The sequence below is a fragment of the Orcinus orca genome, chromosome 15 (genome assembly GCF_937001465.1).
Source record: "Orcinus orca chromosome 15, mOrcOrc1.1, whole genome shotgun sequence".
Taxonomy (NCBI): Eukaryota; Metazoa; Chordata; class Mammalia; order Artiodactyla; family Delphinidae; genus Orcinus; species Orcinus orca.
This window is the reverse complement of record NC_064573.1, coordinates 59,321,521-59,345,079: the sequence shown is the minus strand read 5'-3', so window position 1 is coordinate 59,345,079 and position 23,559 is coordinate 59,321,521. Positions and strand designations below refer to the sequence as shown.

Genomic DNA, 23,559 nt, shown 5'->3' with positions numbered 1-23,559 from the left:
ACTGTTTTCCTCACACCCCCTCGCCCACCCATTTTGGCTTTTTTAGCAAAAATGTAGTCGCCTGTTTATTCCAGGATGCCCTTGCAGAGAAACTGCAAGGCCGTTGTGCACTCACAGTGCATCCCAGTCAGATACGTGAGTGGCTGTATGACCCCCCCCCCCACCTCACCCCCTCCAATGGAAACTTTTGCGTGAGTAGTTAGGAAAAGGCGGAGGGTGTGTGAGACAAGGTCTGGGACAGGCGCCGTCTTGTAAAGGCTTTATTTCTTCTTCATCATCATCTCATACAGACTCCGAGGCACAACCCTCTCTTTCCATTTGGTATCCTCAGGACTTTTTGTAGTGTTTTTCCTTAAACAAGGAAATTTGGAGTAAACACTGTATTGCCTGTTAATCTTTTAACAACAATTTTAAAATGCCATTGCTGTTGTATCATCAATGTGAGAAGACAACAACAGTACAGTACGAGGGGGTTCACACCGTATCACAGTGGGACAGAGGGCTCACACAAGCGGGGCGAGACCACAGCAGCGGTATGTACATGCACCCCAGTGCTTCGAACCCAAAGACGTGCAGGTCGAGAAGAATATGTGGATTATACAGCAGGTCTGGGCAACCCGGCTGAGGCCTCTCTACCTTTCCAGAATGCTGCCATCTATCCCCTCAAGGGTATAGGAGATCTGCCTTCATGGTTTTTTCATTACAAAAAGTTCACTGAATCAGACAGTCTGAAGCATTTCAAAAATTCTTAAAAAACAAGAACACTGACAAAATAAAATTAACTTAAAACACTCTAATTCAACGTGGAAATAAACCAAACCAAATGTTAACAGTGCAAATTTAACAGTGAGGCAGTCAGTATCGCGCGCGAGGGTGTTCAGAATCTCTTAAAAACTTTTTTTTAAATTTATATCTTATTTACTTTTGTTTAATATACTTTCTGTAAAAAAGATGGAGACAAAAATAGTTTTCTGAGCTATGAAAAAAATTAAGTTCTTACAGGCACGTTTACTGTTTCATTCTAGAAACATCTCAGATTCACAGGTTGAACATTCAGCAGCTGTGTTATTTTAAAAAAAAAAAACATTCTTTGACCTTGGGAAAACCAGATCTCTCCTTTTGGGGTAGAGTTCGGTTGATGATGACGGTGTGGTTATGCAATTACAGTGAATTATTCCAGATGATCCATGCGGGCCTGCATCACAGGTGTGGCTTCTCCCCGGGCGGCCCCCTCGTCGCCGAGCTCCTCCAAGGAGGTCAGGTCTCTGGGTGACGGAGCTGGTGAGGCAGTGGGGGAATGTGGGGCCCAGCGGGACGGAGGGCGACGGTTTGCTGGTCTCTCGGGCCTGGAGAAGCAGGGTTCTAGGGATGGAGCTAGTGCAGAACAAGGGAGTTCCTTCAAAGCCGAGGAAGAGAAAGACAGGGTTACTCGGACGGACGGGTCCGCTGGGAGGTGATTTCCCCCAAACTTCTCAGTAGACTCAAGTGCAATAGACCAGGGTGTCTGCAACTTCTGAATGCTAAGTTATACATTGCTCACGGAGTATAAGTTAAAAAGGTAAGAATTCAACACGAATGACTAGTGACGACAGTAATGGGAAGATAGCAAATTATGATGAAAACGTGGCATGAGATGGGTGTGTATACGAGGCGCCTTCGGAATTGGGCTGCAGCGAATGGAAGGGGGAGCCAGAGTCCTGAGTGGTCTGCCTAGTCCTAAGAGGCTGGCCATGAAGGGATCTATGACTCCATCAGGCTGCACCAGCAACGGGGCTCACCTTCAAACCAACTCTGCTACCGTTTATTCCAGGTTGACTGGCACTGTGTTAAACTCCCACCACATGGAGATAATGCTGCAGGCAGAAACTTTCATTTAGGTGGTTTTATCTAATGACTCTTCCTGGCAGCAGCATTTAAAAAGTGGAGCCCGGGCTTCCCTGGTGGTGCAGTGGTTAAGAATCCGCCTGCCAATGCAGCGGACACGGGTTCGTGCCCTGGTCTGGGAAGATCCTACATGCCACAGAGCAACTAAGCCTGTGCGCCACAACTACTGAGCCTGTGCTCCGCAACAAGAGAAGCCACGACAATGAGGAGCCCGCACACCACAAGGAAGACCCAACACAGCTAAAAATAAGAAACAAACAAAAATTTATAAAATTTTAAAAAGTGGAGCCCCAGTGTGCTTGTGCTTCTATGCTACTGCACCTTCTGAGGACCAGTAACCCCGGGACCAATCACCTACAGTACATCCTCTCAAGGCTACTGCTCCTTTTTTGGTATTAGAGACGGTTGAGCTACTTGTCCTTACTCTGCACGCCAGGACAGAGGACACTGACTTGAGATCTGTGGGCACAGAGGTGTGGGCAGCTGTGACCTGAGGAAACGGTGAGTTCTATCCACCCGGACACCCACACAACAAGAGGCTGAGGTGGGAAACCACTGTGATGAAGAACACAGAACAAGGACCTCAGAGCCACTCAGGAAGTAAGTCGAGGGATATAAAGAGATGTGATGAGCACAGCAGAATGAGGAGCATGGACAAAGAGGGAGAAGATGGAGGGCGGGGCACAGGAGCGATCGCGGAGTGGTCGCCGCCCAGGGGCAGCAGAAAAGGAGCACCGACACACACACGATGACTCTAACATCCCTGGACCTGCTGGTGGCGCTTCACGTTGACTACAGGGAGGCCTCGTCAGCAAAGCACTTACACTAATGGAAACTACGACAGCCAGAGCTACCTCGCCCGTGAAAACAAAGGAAACGTCCTCACCTTAGCCCAGCCCAGGGCACGAGGGACGCTGGCTCAAGAGATGTGTGGTTTGTGTTGTGTATAAGTGTGTTGGTTTGTAATATGTGTTGTCTAGCAGTGTGTGGAGGTTGCTGGCATAGGCTTTTTGGACACCACTGCACAAGCTGATGCTGAGTGACAAGGGTTTTCTGTTAATTTGTGCCACCTCGTCAGTAGCGTCACTGCACAGAAGAAATGCTGTGTGACCATGAGTTCAAGGGAACAAAGTTCTCTTTAGTATCACAGCAGCACATCTAAGCAAGCAGTGCTGTTTTTTCCCAGCACCTCTTCTGGAAATGGCCTCTGGAGCCATTCTTTGTCCTTTTTCGTGGGGCATGTGGTTATTCTTTCTTTGAGAGCCAGTTGTATTTAAGGCCAGTGGATAAGGGGGTGGGTGACTATATCCTTGGTTGGTATTTTCTCACAAGCTTTGATTCAGGCTCTGAAGGTGATTCTGCAGTTTTGGAGCAGGGACGATTGTGTTTAGTCAATTAGCACAAATCTATTGAGCACTTACTACGACCCCTATGGTGACCACTGGGAAGAGCAAGATACATTTGTATTTATTCCCTCTGGTGTGGTTTTTGAAAAAAAAGAGAAAAGCCTTATGCGTAATGGTCACACCTTATTATAGCACATGGCAGTGCACAGCCACCGAAATGTCAGTGAGCAGGCAGGCCTACGGGGAACACGCTCAGCTCAGAGACCCTGCAGGCTGGACAGTTCCCTCGCTGGCCAATGTCCTTTTACCCCTTCGGGAACATACTGGGGCCGCCCTGAGCTGCATGACAACCTCTCCAGACAGTGTGGAAAGAAGGAAGAAAGCACTTACGGCGTGAGGCAGGCAGGGCTAGAGTCCCCAGGGGGCAGTTAGTAAGACAGTTTGGTTCTGGACAGAACAGACAGACAAAGAAGAGAAAAAGCAAGTAGGTTTGAAAGTACTTTTTAAAAAAGAACAACAGTAACGGTTTAAAGTCAACAGGCCTGGTGGCAGCCATCTGGAGAAGCGAGGTCCTGCAGAAGCGGGCACACAGGCCGGCCCCCGCCTGGCCAGAGCAGGAGGGGCCCTCACGACAGAACAGCTACAGACCTCTCCCTTCCGCTGGCTATTCTTCTCTTCTTCCCGAGCTGCCCCTTGGCATTGAACATTTCCAACACCCTATGACTGCTGTTTTTGAAACAGAGCCCATTAAACAGCCAGATTGTTTTAGTCACAATGACCAAATGACTGCAGCTCAGACTAAAACTTGCCCTTCGAATTTTCCACTGAGACATTTCCAGATTATCCTCTCTCTTCACACCAGACCTGCTCACAGCTTCTAGAGAGAAAGAATGGTGCTATGTCTTCAAGAGAAACAGAGGAATAAGTAGCTCATGGGGTTAGAGTGAGGGGAGAAAGGGAGTTTCCTACTGTGCCCGTTCCTGGCTAGGGATGACTCCATCATCACCCACGTTTAGATGTCCCATTGAGCGCTCCGGGAAAGATTCTCCCACATGGGCTCAGAGGAGGGTGGGAAATCTGAATTCATTCTGATTTTGAAATGAAAAAAAACTACCACAAGTCTAGGGAGGGATGGGAAGGGGTCTTGGGGTCTCCAAGGGGCCTAAGTCAGTTCAGGTGAGGAATAATTCCACTGGAGTCTAGAATGAGCCAAATTCCAACAGCAAAGGAAAAAGAGCCCATGACATTTAAACACTGCCCGTGAGAGCTCCATGCCAGTTCTGAACCCCTGACACCGTGCCTGTTCCCCCTTTAAATCAGCCATCACCTCTTTTGGTAGTAAACACACCGAGTGAGAAGAAAATCTAAACAGACACTTCACAGAGGACCAAAGGGGGGCACAGCTTTATATGCATAAAGCCATTTTCACACCTTGGTTTAATGACTCAATCACAGCACTGTTTCCTTTCTCGTCTCATAGATTGCCTGCGGCATTCATTTGTGACTCAAAATGTCTCTAATATAAATGGACACCACAGACAAGCTAGTTAATGCTTGGGACAAAGCTCTCATTCCAAGAAGGTGTGGCACTCACCTAGCTAGACCCTCTGCAGCAGCAAACCACTTACCTGAGGGGCCCTGAGGGATGGGGTAACAGAAGCCCACAGAAGACACCATTTGTTACCTGAGAACACAACCTCCTTCTCAGAGCACACAGCTTTATCACAAAGACGTGTACCTTTGGCAGGCGTAGGCCACAGACTGTCAATATTATTAGGTTGAACCATATGGTGTTGCCATTTCCGTAGGTCATTGGCAATTTCACATGGTTTAATCTATTTCAGATTTAAACTCTATATTTTGAGTTAAATGCCTCTTCTTGGGTTATACTGGGAAGCTGAGCATTCCTTTTCCCACCGTGGGAAATGTGGGGCAGCAGGTGGATCAGGTGACACAGGAAATACACCTCCTCCTCTCCGCACCTGTGCATCTGGGGCTGCAGAGCCTTGGGAGGGAGCCTGTGTCTTTCTCTAACCTTCGCCATCTGCTGTCTGCCCAGCCTGGAGAATGCCTACCGGTGTCTGGATTCCACTGCTGTGGAGGTTTTGCATCTGGGTTCCTGGTGGGTCAGGCCTCACGCCCAGGTCTACACATAAGGGTGTCTGACCAAGGGCTGGGAAACGTCCTCTGGCACTGCGTGAACGATAAGGCCAACATCACCACCGTTTTCATCCCCGGCATCATCATCGGGCTTTGTTTTATTTCGCCCATCCTTGCCGTGGTCCAGTTATACCACATGTGGGTATGATCAGGGCAGAATTCAAGATCGACTGATTTGCAAATAACCTTAAGGGGGGAGGGATACAATAATAATAATCACATAATAATATGTGACAATGTGGATAATAAGTGTGGTCACAGGTAACATAATAATAGGTGATGTTTAAGGGGATAAGGATAATAATCGCGTTGTATGAAGGCAGGATTTTGACCTTATCCATTCGTCTCACCTGGTCTTACTGCTAAGAGAACGCACGCATACAGAGAGGGTAATGGGATTTGTGAGACGTGAACCCGCTGTCTGCACTGAAGCCAGCGCTGGGATCCAGACACCCTTCCTGTAGGTCCTGACGAGAGGTCTTCTATGTCCACCCTGTCAAAACCCTCTCTCTTCATCACACACACAGCTAGAGCAGAAAGCCTGATGTTGCCCACACATGCTCCCAGGACACAAACTCATACAGAAGGAGGGGAAATATGAACCCAAATGAAAAGCCCTGACCAACAGACAAGCATGGATCGCTGAGGCCACAGTGGAGGACCTGAGTCAATCCCTGAGCTACTTAGGAAAACCATCTCATGGTCCTCAGAGGATCACTGACGGCAATAAAACCAAGTTCTCTTTTAAGAAGCAGCTCAGGGTTTGCGTTCCTGCTTGTTCCATCCTCCCCTGAACCTCCTGAACTCACATAACCTGGTACAGCCCCAGGGTCAGCTGTGCTGACACTGAAAAGGACGGGCCGCAGGGGGAGGGGGTGGGATACTCAGCCTCCTTTACCTCGATGGACCCTGGCTCGGCTCTGACCGTCATTTCTCCCACGGGGCCGTTGCTGCTGAGACTGGGGGTGCCGTGGGCGGCCTGCCTCTGCTCCTCCTTTAAGGCGTGTTCCAACAGCTTCCGGTGGAGGATCCGGGCGACGTTCTCGGTGAGCGTGTAGCCGGGGGGAGCAGACAGGTCCTGCCTCGCAGGTGTGCCCTCTCCCCCTTCCTCCCTGCACGTCTCGGAGCCACCCCCGACCGGGCTGGGCGACCGGCCTCGGGAGCTGGGGCTCGTGTCCTGGCCCGGGCCCAGCTCCGGCGGGGGCTCTGCCGAACGAGACCGACTGGCGGCCCGCACCCCCTTCTGGAAGGGGTCCTGCACCATAGGGCTGTGGTCGATGATGCTGAAGAGGCTGGAGAGGCCGTCGTTGATGGCGGTGTGCACGGGGCTCTCCCGAGTGGTGGTAGAACGGGCCCAGGCCGACTCGCCGCAGCCCTTCGGGGCCAGCCCCGGGGAGGTCCTGCTGCTTGGCTGGTCCACTCTGGGGAGGGGCTTCCTCTGCAGCTTGGGAGACCCGTACTTGGGGGAGCAGCATGTGCGTTCAAACTTGGCCTGCACCTTCTCGATGGCGGGGGCCAGCTGCCTGTTCCTGAGGCCGCGGGAGGGGGAGGACACGGGCGTGGTGCCACCCCCTGCCTTGGGTGTGAGACACTTGTGGGGGCTGCTGGTGACGGCGCTGCCCCGCAGGGCTTCGGTCTGCAGGCCGATGCTGATGGTCTGGAGGGTCTGCGTCCCTGTTGTCCGGGACCCATTGGTCTGGCAGGCCGTGTCCTTGACCAGAGGCTCCCTGGGGCTGGAGCAGGCAGCGCTGACGGAGAAGGCCACCTCCTTCATGTCATCACTCAGGTTCTTGGGCATCTCCAGGCTGTGCAGCGGGGAGGAGAAACCGAGGGTGCTGTCGAGGGGCCAGAGCCCACCCTCCGTGTAGTCTCGGGGGTGCTTGGAGGGGGCACAGGGCCACCTAAGAATGTGTTCAGAACAGCCCCCCTTGGTGTCCCCTGGGCCCCCTCGGGCCCTGCCCTCACCGCCTGCCACCACGGTACCATCCAGCCTCCGCACGGCAGGCGGGCTGTGCAGCATCCTCACCCCGGCCTGCTCGGCGCAGACAAGGCTCCGCGGGAGCTGCTTCTGGCAGTGCTCCGGGCTGGTCACGGTGTCCGTGGTCAGGGTGATGCTCGTGGTGAGGTACCAGGAGGAGTCGGAGAAAGGGTCGGTGCTGGCCTCGGGCCTCGCCCGACCCGCCTCGGTCCTGTCCGCCCAGGGGTCTGGGGGCCTGTCGTCCCAGCTCTTGCTGTTGAACTCCTCGATGTACTTGAGGTCATCTGGGGAGAGGGGTGGGGTGATGTCCTCCTTGCTGCTGGTGGCGGGCAGGCCCTTCTCTGGCAGGAAGGGAGAGCCATCCATCAGGCGCTGGAACTCAGACATGGATGAGACGGACACGGCCCTGGGGAAGGGGAGAGGAGAGGTGTCAGCTGCCACCGGCTAGGGAGCCACGGCCCCGGAACCCCCGACCCAGCACAGCCTGCGTCCTGCCTACATGCACAGTGCCTGTGTCTCCACCTGAAGGATCAGGACACGTCCCAGCTGCCTGATGTTTTCCACTCTTGGGCTGACCCTCTGGTGTCCAACAGGCTTTTATGGCTCTGGAATTGCTGCAGGAGCCTTGTATTGGTCAGAATTTACTACAGCCGACCCTCAAAACCGTGGGACAGGTGGGGCTCCGGGGCAGTCAGAGCTAAGCTCTAACCCTGCTCTGCAGTATTCTAGTTCAGTGCGTGGATGCTCCACAGGAAGAAGGGGAGCCTGGCTGTGGCCTGGCCTCTCCACGTACTTGATGGGCACCTTCAATGTCGAAGCTGCGGGAGCTTCCCGAGTTCCCGGCATTAGAGCAGGCGCGCATCCCACAGACGTGAACACACCGCAGTCCCAATCCAAACGAGAAACTGGAGCGTCGGGGAGGGAGAGACGCCACCACAAAGCAACTGTGACCTGAAGCCTTCTCCGCCCATGGACCTCATCCTCTATTGGCTTAAAGCACTAACAGTCTCCCAAGGCCAACAGAAGATGTGGAGGAGAGGAGGGGCAGTGGAAGGTGTGATCAGGCTGGCGAGTGATTTCAACACCATTTCAAACAGAAATCCCCTCTGGCCCTGCCCAGACCCACCCACAGGCTCAGTCCTCCCCTTCCCTCTCTACTCAATTTAAACAAATTTGCTTCTATGTGCCTTTTCAGACATGTCCCGCCATACATGTATGGGTTACTAGAATCAGACTAAATTAGAAGAAAGGGTTTCCATGGACTTTTCGAAAACCATTTAACACAATCATCTCCTTATATACACAACTCTAATCACACAGCTCTTACTGTGACACTGACACACACATGAACGCAGCATAGCACTGGCCTTTTTGTTGCTAATAATTTAAGATGCCGTATTTATGAAATTAATAATAAAGCAACTACTTATCCAGAAGTTTTACTCTAAGTCATTTTTGAAGAGTGTCACAGTACACTGCAGTGACAAGATAGAATTTTAAGACCAGGAGGTTTTTTTAAATTTTTCGTTGCATTGGGTCTTTGTTGCTGTGTGCGGGCTTTCTCTAGTTGCAGTGAGCAGGGGCTTCTCATTTCAGTGGCTTCTCTTGTTGCAGAGCACGGGCTCAGTAGTTGTGGCTCCAGGGCTCTAGAGCACAGGCTCAGTAGTTGTGGCGCACAGGCTTAGTTGCTCCACGGCATGTGGGATCTTCCCGGACCAGGGCTCAAACCCGTGTCCCCTGCATTGGCAGGCAGATTCCTAACCACTGTGCCACCAGGGAAGCCCAAGACCAGGAGGTTTTTACTGCAGTAGTCTACTATCATTTCATCAATCTTACTTACCTTTGAAGATTTCCCTTGTGATTTTCTTCTTCCTATAAAGAAGAAGGAAGTTTATCTGAATTGGTTAACATTGGCTGGCCTTCAGGGTGCTAAGTGATTTGTTTTTTTCTTAGGACAATACCATTTAAAACGTACATGGGAGCCAAGTTTGGGCCAAGAGTGCCTCTGCCTCTCAGCCCTTTGAAGTACAATAATGACACCAGAATCCAGGGGTGATGAGGGGTTAGAGCCTCTGAGTCCAGGGAGGGCCCACGTGAATGAGAAAAATTGTCTATAAACATTGTCACAAAGTGGCTCTCCTGTGCTCCTCAAAGGGCATCACTAAGCACGTGAGCCTCAAAGCTGCCTCGTTAATGACTGAATGTGTGTGAGTGTGAGTGAGTGTGTGTGTGTGTGTGAGAGAGAGAGAGAGAGAGAGAGAGAGAACAAACCCAAGAGAGGAGAGGGAGAACGGGGAGGAGGAGGAGATGGAGGAGAAGAAGGAAGGGAAGACAAGGGTGAGAGCAAGTTAGGGGAGAGACGTCTCTTGGCCTCAGCCTGTCTATAGAGGTCGGTGTGAGAGGTATAGACTACTACGTATAAAATAAATAAGCTACAAGGATGTATTGTACAGCACAGGGAATACTGCCAATATTTTATAATAACTAAAGGGAGCATAACCTTTAAAAATTGTGAATCACTGTTGTACACCTGCAGCTTACATTGCACACCAACTGTACTGCAATAAGAAATGCAAAAAAGTCGGTGTGACATCCTCAGAGGGCTCTTTGTTTTAAATATCGCCCTTGGGAATCAGGGAAGGTACAGTGACCTCTGCTAAAGAAGAGAACATGCACAACGGTCCTCCTGAGGACACCCCCGTGCGGACCAGTCCTGAGGGGAGCGAGGCCCAGTGAGCCCTGGAGGTATTGCGACTGAGTCCTGGCACAGCAAACCACCTGAGCGTCCCCCAGGGAGCCCTCCCGTGGGATCTGGCCACTGCTTTGAAGATGGCATAGGAGACGATGCCACTAGATCCCCGGGGTGGCATGCTGGCGCTGTCACCTCTGCTGGGTACAGGTGCTGAGGAGAAGGCACTTGACCTCGCCGACCTGTGACTGAGGGCGATCCCCCACTTCAACATCCCTGCCTGACGGGTACCCCGTCTGCTGAGCGTGTCAAATGACAGGTGCAGCCACTGTGAGATTGGCTCACAGGTATGATTCCTAAAATCAATCTTTAAATCCCAGTTTTTAGAAAGTCATAACCAAAAAAACCCAGTGCTGTGCCGCGGAGATTTCTGCACAGAGCTAAGCTCTTCTATTTGCTGATCTAAGTTACATAGGTTTCTAGTGGTGGATTTTTTCCCCTTTGCACAGATAAGGTATTTATTGTATGTCACTGGTTAGTGACATTTGTTACTTTCTTTAAAGCAGATTTTTTCCTGTTATTAATGTTTTCTGGAATCAGAAGGCCGTCCTATGACTTTAAGAAAACTTGCGGCTCTACACTTCCCAGGATGATCTATTGGGTTTGCCAGAAAGTTCGTTTGGTTAATGAATACGTCGTTAAATAAAGTTCTTGCTGAACATGAAAAATGTCTTTTATTTTTACTTAAAACTGATCGAACTTTTTGGTCAACCCAATATTTCCTCTTGTGTTTCACTGGACACTCCCGTTCCTGAGACTCCCATTCACACAGGACCCAAGCCCTGAATTTCTGAGCCTGAGACAAGCAGCTAAGTGAAGCAGGGAGCCTGGGGTCAGGACCACCAAGCAAAGCTCCTGCATCATGAAGGGTTCGTTTTTACTGACCCCAGAGGCTGTGATATGCAAAACCAGGGGCCTGCCAGCCACTCGGGCGGCTTCCCAAGCCCCTGCCCTCGGTCCTGCCGCAGGTAACTAGACCCCAACCCAGGCTGACCTCGGGGAAGCAGTTCCTGAACTCCCTCTCGGGCTTGCGGTCTGGAGGCTCCTCTGGCTCGTCGTCCAAGGACAGGGCATCCAGGTAGAGGTTCTCCCGGGCCGAGCACCTGTCCGATTCCTTCAGCTTGGACAGCGGCTGGTCCTCAAACGTGCTGGAGTCAGTGTCCATGCAGGGCCACGTCCCCGTGGGGTGGGGTGCCCAGGGGCTCCCCGTGTGGGCACAGGGGTGGACATCGCCTTCCTTTTGATCACAGAGGAAACTGCCACCTCTCCGGGGACTGTTCACTTTCTGCAACTTGAGGGTTTTAAAAATGAAAACAGTCAGCCTCATTTTTCTGTGTGTTGCTCCCTAAGGTCGTGGTTTCTCCACAGTTTGGAATTAACATATGGTCTATCTGAAAGATGGTGAGAAGTCTACGTTCTTAAAGTTCTGACCTTAATTTCAAAAATAACACATCACAAATGCTTTTTGAAAAGAAAAATCACAATTTTATATGGACTAGAAAAATCTGCATTAACCACACGCAAGCCAGCTCCTTCTGATGAGAATATGTTATTGTATGTAACTTGGAGTACTGTGCTCACAGGAAATTATACATGGATTTTTTTAATCTAACATTACCAAACGACACATTTAGAACTCCCTTTTGGTAATTACCTTCAGAACGTAAGGCACACTCAGTGGAAAGCCATCAGCGATAGCGAACTTCTGAGGGAGGATTTGAGTTTTCCTAACTAGCAGAGTTGCTAAGTAACAACAGAGCATGATCTCCAAATTATTTGAAATGGGTCCTACATAAATCCCGAGTGATCACCTGGGTTATAACCATTGGGTGTCGAAAACATCTGACAGTTTGCTTGAGAGGGTTAAAATTTAGCTACAGAGGTAATTAAAGATCTGGTACGACTAGAAAAAGAAACAAAAACATGAGCCACGTAGTTCGGAGTCATACTTTTCTCTGACTTGGTAAATGCAAGCAGCAGCAGTGGGGAAACCTCAGGAGACCTGCAACCAGTGTGTGTGGCTGGCCATCTCAGCTCAGTGTCCCTACCTGTAACAGGGGTGCTCCTCTCTCTGGGGCTGTGGGAGGGCTGCAGGCCGGGCCCAGCGTAAAGCTCGCTGTTCGTCAGCAGGACCACCACCGACCCCCCTTGAGGCCTGCGTGATTCCTTGGGCCTGGGTGCACTGATAAACGAACGCCTCATGTCCTCACAGCAGGGGGCCCTTCAGGAGGAGCCGCGTGGAACCACAGGGACAGGCAGAGACACGCGTGCCTGCAGTGCCCTCTCCATGGAGGAGCCCTGAGGGGCTGCCCTGGACCCTCCCGAGCTCCCCTCCAAAACGGGCAGAAAGCACCTTTGACAGGTCGGCTCACACACTCCACCGCCCTGGCTGCTCTTTGGACTTGAACTCAAGGGCGGGGGCGGCAGAAGTGGTGCTGAGACGGTGCCCGGAGGCTTTGACCCTCCCTTGGAAGCACATTTATTTACCCTTTAACAAGGCGTCTTTCACAAACTACACCTCCTGTCCTAACTCAAGCCTTCATCAGCAAGCTGGATAAGTGTGGCCTGTGTGTCATAGGGAACAAAGCCATGAGGAGTCATGGGGACTTCTACTCATTTCTAGCAGTTTCTGAGGTGGTGGAACCAGCCTCAGGGTATTATCTTCATTTTAGGAGAAAGATGGCGATTCAAGCAGCTGCAGCTTAAATGTTAGAGTTTGAGGCAGAATCCCAGTTGAATTAGGGAACAAGCAAGTCACCGGGGCTTTCAGCTCAGCCCCCTCTGCTCTCTACCCCCTCCCCAGTGACATAGCTCTCAAAGATGCTAAATGCTTTCTTTTTTAAAAAAATGAAAAGGAAAGTTTTTTATTATGTTCATCTAATGCATGTCAGTGTAATTTAGTTTCAACATATGATCATCTCCAAGCTATTTCGGGCACAGAATTAAAATGCGAGAATCCCATCTGAAGCTGTAAAATGTGCACGGAGGGTGTGTGTGAAGAGCGGGGAGAGTGACTACAGGGGAGAGCTATGATCCAGCACATTCTCACTCAGCAAAGTGGGGCTTCAAAAATAAACCTGGGCAGCCAGGAGCAATGTGCACTAAAGCTGTGAGTGTTAGTTAGGTTCCCTAAAAATGAGCTGGAGTGGTTTCAGCGGGAGGTTTCTGCGGCCAAGATGCCTCTGCAGTGCTGTCATAGAATAAATGGTCCCTACAAGGATAGGGTTTCCTAGGAGAGTCATTTCAAACCAGGCATCAGCACCTACTGTACTTAGAGTCCTGCAGTAGAACAACTTATAAAGCAAACACCAAATTTACAAGGTTTGCAGGCAACAGTAAACCCTTGAGAATGTCACTTTACCTGAATTGGTCACAAGAAGAAAGGTTACTTTGTACACAGGTTTTAAAAGAACAGCCTTTCATGCTGCAGAGGTAACTGATTTAAGGAAGTCACTGGAAGAAGAATGACCTGGGAGCTTTCATTTAGTTCTTTACCACAGCCAACTCCTCAGGCCTCTGCAGGCTAACAGACTGAACAATTCGGAGGAGAAAGTAGTGTAACTCCAGGAAAGTTAACTCTCACGCATCAGATCTGGGTTGAGACAGATGCTGATAAGATGGTGTGTGTTACATGACCTTAACCACATTCCCACAGTCATTCGTCATATCAGATGCCTCACATGGCACAGAAATTATGTAGGAATTCAACACCACCGGGCAAGTACGAAGCATGTGTTCTCAAAGTGGAAAATGGATTTAGTGTTACTTCTTTCGCCATCTGTATTAGGTCATCACAGACAAGGTTACACGGCCCACCGCATAGGTATCGAGGGGCATACGTTATGAAGAATGTTTGTCTACGTGTCTTGTTGTAGATGTGTCTGCACATCTACGGAATGTGCAGCTAAAAGTTAAATGAATAAACAACTCAATAACTGATTAAAATAAAATCTACACACACTACACTTCAGCCAATTTCCTCTTTTACAGAGAATACCTATAACTGCTTTTCCTCATTTTCAGGATTGGGTACTGTGATTTTTTAAACGTCAGTTATTTGGCGGGGGGGGGAAGGCTGGATTTATTTTTGAAAGCCACAATTGCATATCTGAAGCATCAACAAACCCTCTTCTAAAAACAGCAATGAAATCATTGTGCAAAGCCTGCGGGATCCACCACACAGATTTCAGGAACAGATGAATGAACGCCCCAGAACCCACGTGTCTTGAGTCCATTTTGCTCAAAGATGTTAACCTTGATGACTGAGGTTCTGAGGCTGTCATCGTGGTAGGGCCATGGCAGTAGTGACAGTCTGGAAATGGAGTTCAGCCCCTGCCCACTCATCTTTCCAAAGATAGTCTTAAAATGGGGTGGCTGTTCATCCCTAGGGCATTAACTCTTCGAACATTAAATGTCACGGGATGTCTTACTAATTTTTCCTTTACTAGAAATTCCTCATTTCCCAAAGTAAAATGAAGCCCTTAAAGACTTGCTTAACTTACATCCAAGGTGACTTCCAAAATGAAGCCATGATGAGACCAACAAGCCTACAGCTCACGGGCAAAGGGGTGATGACGATGGCCTTGCTGGGGTGCGGGAGGGACAGTGTGTACGGTCCTGGAGGGATGGCCAGGAGGGACCCTCCCTGATAATGAGGAACCTGGAGGAGCCAGGATACTGGTTAACGAACAGTGGATGAATCCGTGACCACTTTGTAAGGGTATGTGCTGCATCTGCCCCTACGATTCCCACTCGACAGCTGATCCTCTGCATAGAGCACAGGCACACAGGGGATTTAAGACAGAAGATTCTTCTCAGGTGCCACATTTCTAGGCCAAACAGGAAGTGGCCAACTTTCCTTCGATAGAATTTGGGGAATTTTAAAATGAGCCATATCATCTACCAGTCCGGTGACTCAGCTGTGAGTAACCAAACCCAGGAAGGATGTCGGGCCTCTTTATCTGCAGTGCACTTCTGCTCAGAGGTTTCAGAGCCAAAGATTCCTGGTCCTTTTCAATTCTCTCTCCCTCGCCCCCTCCCATGTCAGCAGTGAGCAGAAACGGACCTTTGCCACTGCACCTGCAGAACACAGGTCCCATGTCTAGGGATAATACAGCACATTTTCCAAAAGGCAGCATGGATATTTATAATAGAATAATGAAGTTATTTTTCCTGCATTCGGTTTATCGATTAATACATTTCCTTGAGGCCTCCTGAATTTATAAGTGTGACAGGCTGAACTACAGTGCATGCTATGTAAAAATCCAGCCAGGGTAGAATCCCCGTCCTTCATCAGTTTCATGTGAAAATTTAATTTGTGCACAGGCAGGACTGCAGCTACACAAACTGTCCTAAGGCTGACGCAAGGCAGGGAGTGATTATCTCTAGAACAACAACTCCCCCTTTCCCACAGAACTCATCTACATTTTTCAGTGTTTGTTTAGCTGAAGATGATGAACGATCAGTCACTTCCCCGACTGTGTCCTGTCTAATCACAGCTCCACAAGATCCACAGCAGGTGCAAACAGCCTGACTTCCTACTGACTTCAGCAGTTTCTTTACTAACGGACAACAATTCCATTCAAGCTGGAGCAGTCACCATGACCACATCTTTAGTGGCAGACTTAAAAAGCTAGTTTGCTTTTTGGTAGAAATCACTTCCTAAGGCCTGAAATAATCTCATCTTTCAAGTTTAGTCTTTAAACACCTTTAAAAAGTTACCCCCCAACCGTACACACACAGGGAAGTTACCCACAGACTTTCCAATGAAAAGGTCTGTGTCATGGGAGGGCTGAGCCTAGGTCTCCGACACCAGAACTCCTAGGATTTCTTCCTCTTCCTCTGGAAGCCCCTACATCAGCCTGATGCAGCAGAGACCTCCGAGCTGTCTGATTTTCCCCTTCTGAGTGCTCTGATTTCCAGGTCAGGCGTCTCCGCCTCCTCCCCTGGGGCATCCTCACCTCCTCCCCTGGGCATCCTCACCTGTTCGATTCTCCACAGGAGCTCCTTCTCCTGCCGCCCCCATTCCTGCCGCTCCCGGTCCAGGCGGTCGAGAAGCTCTACCTTCTCTCGGTTCCAGTTCTTCTCGCTGTGGTGGATCTGCCATCGCAGGTCCATGACCAGCCCATGACTGTCAGCCAGGAGCTTCTGCTGTGCCTCCCTCTCCTTCGTGAACACCCCTTTGCTGTCAGCAGAGGAGCCCAGGTCTCCCAAGCTTTTCTCAGTCTTCGCTTCCAGCTGTCAAGGAGAACAGACTTAGGAACTTAGTCCCTGACAGTCTCGCGTTAGTAGGTGAAGAAAATCTCAGCACGTTCATGTATTATCCCTGGAAACATGTTTAAACCAAGATCTGACCAATCTTATGGAGGAAGCACTTTTCATCTTTAAAGTCATAATTAAAAACATCTGACATGGGAGAAAATGTGTAAACAAAGCAACTGACAAAGGATTAATCTCCAAAATATACAAGCAGCTAATACAGCTCAATATCAAAAAAACAAACAACCCAGTCCCAAAATGGGTAGAAGACCTAAATAGACATTGCTCCATAGAAGATATACAGATTGCCAACAAACACATAAAAGGATGCTCTACATCACTAATCATTAGAGAAATGCAAATCAAACTACAGTGAGTTATCACCTCACACCAGTCAGAATGGCCATCATCAAAAAATCTACAAACAGTAAATGCTGGAATGGGTGTGGAGAAAAGGGAACCCTCTTGTACTGTTGGTGGGAGTGTAAATTGATACAGCCACTATGGAGAACAGTATGCAGGTTCCTTAAAATACTAAAATTAGAACTACCATATAACCCAGCAATCCCACTACTGGGCATATACCCTGAGAAAACCATAATTTAAAAAGAGGCGTGGGGGCTTCCCTGGTGGCGCAGTGGTTGAGAGTCCGCCTGCCGATGCAGGGGACACGGGTTCGTGCCCCGGTCCGGGAGGATCCCACACGCAGCGGAGCGGCTGGGCCCGTGAGCCATGGCCACTGAGCCTGCGCGTCTGGAGCCTGTGCTCCGCAACGGGAGAGGCCACAACAGTGAGAGGCCCGCGTACCGCCCCCCCCCCCCAAAAAAAAGCGTGTACCACAATGTTCATTGCAGCACTATTTACAATAGCCAGGACATGGAAGCAACCTAAGTGTCCATCGACAGATGAATGAAGATGTGGCACATATATACAATGGAATATTAGCCATAAAAAGAAACGAAATTGAACTATTTGTAGTGAGGTGGATGGACCCAGAGTCTGTCATATATACAGAGTGAAGTAAGTCAGAGAAAAACAAATACCGTATGCTAACGCATATATATGGAATCTTAAAAAAAAAAAAAAGTGGTTCTGATGAACATAGAGGCAGGACAGGAATAAAGATGCAGACGCAGAGAATGGACTTGAGGACACAGGGAGGAGGAAGGGTAAGCTGGGATGAAGTGAGAAAGTAGCATTGACATATATACACTACCAAATGCAAAATAGCTAGCTAGTGGGAAGCAGCTGCATAGTACAGGGATCTCCAGCTCAGTGCTTTCTGACCAACTAGAGGGGTGGGAGGGAGACACAAGAGGGAGGGGATATGGGGATATACGTATACATATAGCTGATTCACTTTGTTGTACAGCAGAAACAACATTGTAAAGCAATTATACTCCAATAAAGACGTTTAAAAAAAAAAAAATCTGACAGAGTCACACAGAAGGTGAAGCAGTGAATCCACCCAGCTTCCCAGAGTCTGCTTCTTACTCTCCCTTCCCAACTGTGAGTCACCACATCTCTTGCCTGTCCTGCTGTACAACTCCTTGCAGGCAGGCACGTGTCTGTCCCTACATCCTTAGCCCCCATGTGGAACCTGGTGATGGGAGAGTGATGTAACCTGGCAGTCTATAACAACACCCAGGAGATTAAAGACCAAAAACTAACAAGCAAAAGAACTCCCATCTAGACATCACATGCAAACTGCTGAAAACCAAAGAGGAAACCTTGGAGGCAGACAGAGAAAAAAAATAAACCACAAATGGAGGTGCGCAGATGAGAATGACTGCAGACCTGTCCTCGGAAAGTATGTAAGTCAGGGGGGAAAATGGAGTGACATCTTGAAAGGGTTGGAGGGGGAAAATGTCAACCTCAACAGAATTCTATACTTAGCAACAGCATCTTTCAAAAATGATGGAAGAAAAATGCTTTTTCAACAAATGAAAACTTTAAAGCAGGCTTACATTTCAAGAAATGATAGAGGAAATTTTCAGGCACAAGGAATATGATATCAACAAACACTTTGACCTGCACAAAAAATGAACACTGGAAATGACCTAAATAAATGCAAATATAACTCATTTCCTCCTGTTTTTAACTGCTTTAGAATACTACTGAGTGTCTGAAGTAAAAATAGTTGCATTGTATTTTGTCTTTACAGAATGTGTAGAAGTAAACTGACAACAGCACGGAGGACAGGAGGAGGGAATTGGGGGTGTACTGTTGTTGGTGAATGCGATAAATTTTAGTGAAAGATTCATGAACATAAAGATGTATCCTTTTGCCTATTCTAGTTCAGCAGATCCCCAAAGTCTACCCATGGACCCATGTTAATCCATTCAATTCTAATGGTTTCTAATCCATTCTCTACCTCGATAGCAGAATTACTTCTTAAAAACGCAAGTCAAAATGCTTTACTCCCATGATAAAATCAGGATTAATGTTTCAGTTCTTTGGCTATCTGCTTCCCACTCGTATGTGACACGGTGCAGCTCCTCCGGTGTGCCAGGCTCCTTTCTTCATGATGTCCCTTTTTTGTCCAAAAGACTGTTTCTCTCCTTTTCCATGTGCCCACTCCTGTTCATCCTCCGAGATTCATTCTAAGCAGGGCTTTCACAAACAACCCTTCCCTGAACCCTCAAGCCGAGGTGTGTGCCCTGCATGCCCCCCCCATCCCTGAGAGCCTGTGTACAGGCCTGCCGGGGCACTTGCCACACTAGTACTAACGGTGGCCCTTGTCTGGTCTCCCACTGCACTGAGAAGCCTTTCAAGATCTGTCTTATTTGTTGGGGGATCCTGGCAGTTAGAGCAAGGTCTGACCTAGGAGTCAACTGAAGGAATCGCAGCTTTGGGAACTGACACAAGATGGCCTCCACTGAGAGAAAATACTTCACTCTCGGTAGAATTCAACTGTTTTGCATTTAAGTAGAAAAGGATAAAGATGAGTGAACTAGCATCAGCCCACATCCATCATTCCCCGGGCTCCAAATGTTTGAGAAACTGGCTCACATCAAAGATTATGCCTCCTCTTTTTAGCTACGCTTACATCTCTGAAAATATTTAGATTTTTCCACTATAAACATAGTTTTAAGTAAGTTTAAAGGCAGCTCATCAGAACGTCCTTACTCATTTCTTATCCACTGCCAGCTCTGCAGGCTGTGAACTAAGATAAACAGAAAATCTAGTAAGAACCTCCTACCCAGCAGTAGGCAGGAGTCATAACTGGGTTAGCAGCCGCACCCCTTGCCCAGCCTGGCCTGGTGCTTTGGTCCAGCTATGCTTTGCTGCTTCGCCTGCAGAGGAGGCTATGCCTGTGCTCCACCCAGGGATGTGAGCCGGACACTTCTGCTCCCTTGGACCAGGCAGCAGTGCCCGTGAACTTGTGGGTACCACGGGAGCTGTCTTCTTTTGACAGGACAGGCCCTTTAATCTTTTATCAAGGCCATTTAGGAGATGTCTTCTTTCCAGACAAGTTTTTTCTTTCATGACTGAGCCAATTCATATAAAGTTTTGATTACTTTATGGTTTGCCTCAAAACAGGGCCTAGAAAATAGATTCTCAAAGACGTGCAGACCTTTCCTCCCTTACCGTGATCAAGGGGCTGGAAGAAACCTGGAGAAGCAATCTGAGCGAGCAGACCCTACATGGGAAGTGACACCGCTTTCAAAGACTTCCAGGGAGAAAGCACTTAGAAAACAGCGTTCCTGGCTCAGCCCGATCTTAACGACCAGGGCTGGGGTCTCAAATCTCCGAGAGGCTCTGCTCTCTCGTGGGCGGTGGAGGCAGTAATCTGCTCTCAGCTCCAGTTGCACTAAAGGCTCTGTGATCTGAGGCGACACGCTTCCTCTGGGCCTCGGGCTCCTTCCATGTAAATAAGGACACCGAAATTGATCAGACTTCCAGGGCTGTAGTGGGAGGTAGGTCTACAAGCTTTTTCTGGTATTGGGAGAAATCTAACGGAAAGCATTCATTTCCTTTTTTCAGAGGTAACTAAACCACAATCTGCTTTTTCTTTGCCCCTGTCTGAATTCTGTCAGTGCACTCTGGTCACGTTTTTCACCCTGGCCATGCTTCAGGGGCACTAAAGACAGCCTTGCTCCCTTCTCCCCACCTCTTCCCCAACACCTGATATTTCTAGTTTTCCTGATAAGAACCATTCCAGCAGGTGTGAGGTGACAGCTCACTGTGGTTTTGATTTGCATTTCCCTGATGATTAATAACGTAGAACATGTTTTCAGGTATCTTGTTACCTGAAGAAAACGAAAACACTAATGCAAAGATATCCCCCATGTTCATAGCAGCACTATTTACAATAGCCGAGAAATAATGCATAACGTAAGTGTTCATCGACAGATGAATAGATAAAGATGTGGTGCATTTGTATAATGGAATACTACTCAACCATGAAAAAATGAAATGATGCCATTTGCAGCAACATGGATGGACCCCAAAGGCATTATGCTAAGTGAAATAGACAGAGAAAGACAAATACTGTATGATTTCTGGTATATGAGGACTCTATAAATATTCTAAATGAAGCCAAGCTCAGAGATGCATGGAACAGATTGGGGGCTGCCAGGGGAAGAGGGCAGGGAATGGGGTGAACGCTTTTTGCTTTTAAGTAAATTTAGTAATAATAAAAAGAGACAACCTTGTTCTACGCAGAATGGGAAAATAAACGCTACGTTTGAAATGCTGCTGGGTTGGGGCAGTGTTCTAGATCTGGGAGAGGTAATAGTAGGGAAAAGACAGCACTGTGGGAAGGCGGGGACTCTCTGGGGTGGCAGAGGCAGCTGCTCCTGGCTTTCTCCTCGCACCTTCTTTCCCTGGCAGGGCCCTGGGATCCGGACCCTCCCCGCGGTCGGAGCGGAGCCCTGGCGGCCGTACCTGCTCCAGGCGGCATGTGAGCGCGGCCCATTCCACGTCCCAGGAGGCCTTATCGCCGGCATATTGTTGTTGCAGCCGCCGCCGTGCACGTTCGTCCTCCCGCAGCTCCACGCGCAGCTCCTCCAGCAGCGCCTTGAGCGCGCAGAACAGCGGCTGGTTCTCTGCCACCTGCGGGGACACCGGGCGGCTCTGCCATCTCACAAGGGCGAGGACAGGAGCCTGGCAAGCAAAAGGGCACTGGGGCCGGACTGTCTCCAAGGTGGGTGGGAGGGAATCTGCACAGTTAGTGGCAGAGCCGGGTTCCCTGGTCGCCTGCAGGCTCTGGGGCTGACGCTGCCAAGGGCTCATTGCATTAGGATGCTAGCGCCACAGGAACCTGGATCAGAGACGGGAGGAAGCTGTGGGAGGCCAGGGGGAGCCAAGCCAGGGCTGCCAGGACACTCTGCTTGACTTCAGATGTCCCGGCTCTGGTTGAGCAGAAATAACGAGATACCTACACTCACGTATGTATGCTGTCATTTGAGTGCCAGCTGTTGAACCAGAAGGGAATTAATAAAGGGCTCATGTCTCTCATCAACATAGGTGGTCATACTCAGACTTGTAGTTACGTTACTAAGAAGTCATATATTACAATATATGACAAGCATAGTCATGGGGTGGGGGTGAATTTTGAGGTTTAACAACTAAAGCCAAGGGTAGAGAGTGTGGAGAAAAGGGAACCCTCTTGCACTGTTGGTGGGAATGTAAATTGATACAGCCACTATGGAGAACAGTATGGAGGTTCCTTAAAAAACTAAAAATAGAACTACCATATGACCCAGCAATCCCACTACTGCGCATATACCCTGAGAAAACCATGATTCAAAAAGAGTCATGTACCACAACGTTCATTGCAGCTCTGTTTACAATAGCCAGGACATGGAAGCAACCTAAGTGTCCATCAACGGATGGATAAAGAAGATGTGGCACATACATACAACGGAATATTACTCAGCCATAAAAAGAAACGAAATTGAGTTATTTGTAGTGAGGTGGATGGACCCAGAGTCTGTCATACACAGTGAAGTAAATCAGAAAGAGAAAAACAAATACCGTATGTTAACATATATATATGGAATCTAAAAAAAAATTTTGTTATGAAGAACCTAGGGATAGGACAGGAATAAAGACGCAGACGTAGAGAATGGACTTGAGGACACAGGGAGGAGGAAGGGTAAGCTGGGATGAAGTGAGAGAGTGGCGTAAAACGTAAAATAGATACGTAAGGTAGATAGCTAGTGGGAAGCAGCCGCATAGCACAGGGAGATCAGCTGGGTGCTTTGTGACCACCTAGAGGGGTGGGATAGGGAGGGTGGGAGGGAGGGAGACACAAAAGGGAGGAGATATGGGGATATATGCATATGTATAGCTGATTCACTTTGCTATAAAGCAGAAACTAACACACCACTGTAAAGCAATTATACTCCAATAAAGATGTTAAAATGAAAAAAAGCCAAAGGTAAATGGTTAACTTGTTCGTGAAGGCTTCCTCGTGGTCCCCGAGATAGAATCACTACCCCTCTCTTTTCTGCTCACTAATGGCAGGAAGAACCACTGCACCTACTTGTTTATCCTGTTCCTCCCCTGTCCCCCAGATCTGTAAGTTGTGGGAGGAGACAGTGCTTAGCTCATGGGAAGCATGCACACAGGTCTGATAAATGAAGAATGGATTTTTATTACTAATCTACTTATACCTAACTTAAAAGATTTTATATTTTCTAAAACCTGTCCAGCCCTTTGGACACACATTTCAAAACTGTGATTGCTATCTTAGTATGCTTCAGCATGGGCATTTTTCCAGAAAGGTTTGGCCAAATGAATTAATACACACTGAATCAATTATGGTACCTGGATGATAAAAGCCACACGAGCCCATCTCTTCCCATCAGAAAACACTAAAAGCCTATCTCGAGCTCCCAGACCGGTCTCAGGGCAATCCTGTTTGGTATATTTATGAGGCAGGAGAAATAAAAGCTCTCTCAGTCCTGCTAGAGGCAGGTTGTCTGTAATATGGGAAGACAGAGAATCCGCTACATGGTAAACCTCCAGTGCCGGGGCAGCGAGGAGTGGACCTCCAGCCTGGATCTGCATGCCCATCAGCCTTCTGTCCTCCATCAGCCTGAGAGCCAGCTGTGCTTCTAAAAGCATCTAGTCAGTGCACGAAACATACATGTACGTATACAAAAGTGGCTAACTGCATTTGGGAAGAATTTGAGATACTTCCCATATATGTGTGGATTTAAATAAAGTTGAAT

General features: G+C 48.8%; 1 protein-coding gene across 8 annotated transcripts in view; it reads right to left on the bottom strand.

Moving 5' to 3' along the window:
* Positions 1-244: 244 nt before the first annotated feature.
* The window catches only part of MTCL1 (microtubule crosslinking factor 1), a 122,890-nt gene continuing 99,575 nt past the window's right edge, over positions 245-23,559 (bottom strand). For 4 of the 8 annotated variants that reach the window (XM_049698260.1, XM_049698261.1, XM_049698266.1 and 1 more), the window contains 6 exons: positions 21,266-21,433; positions 16,100-16,354; positions 11,112-11,408; positions 9,209-9,240; positions 6,289-7,774; positions 245-1,396 (listed from right to left, as the gene is read on the bottom strand). In XM_049698260.1, the coding sequence (XP_049554217.1) occupies positions 1,172-1,396; positions 6,289-7,774; positions 9,209-9,240; positions 11,112-11,408; positions 16,100-16,354; positions 21,266-21,433 (2,463 nt within the window). In that variant the 3' untranslated portion in view covers positions 245-1,171. Of the gene's footprint in view, positions 1,397-3,620; positions 3,678-6,288; positions 7,775-9,208; positions 9,241-11,111; positions 11,409-16,099; positions 16,355-21,265; positions 21,434-23,559 lie in introns of those variants that run through there. The other 4 variants (XM_049698262.1, XM_049698263.1, XM_049698264.1 and 1 more) reach the window with 3 other exon arrangements.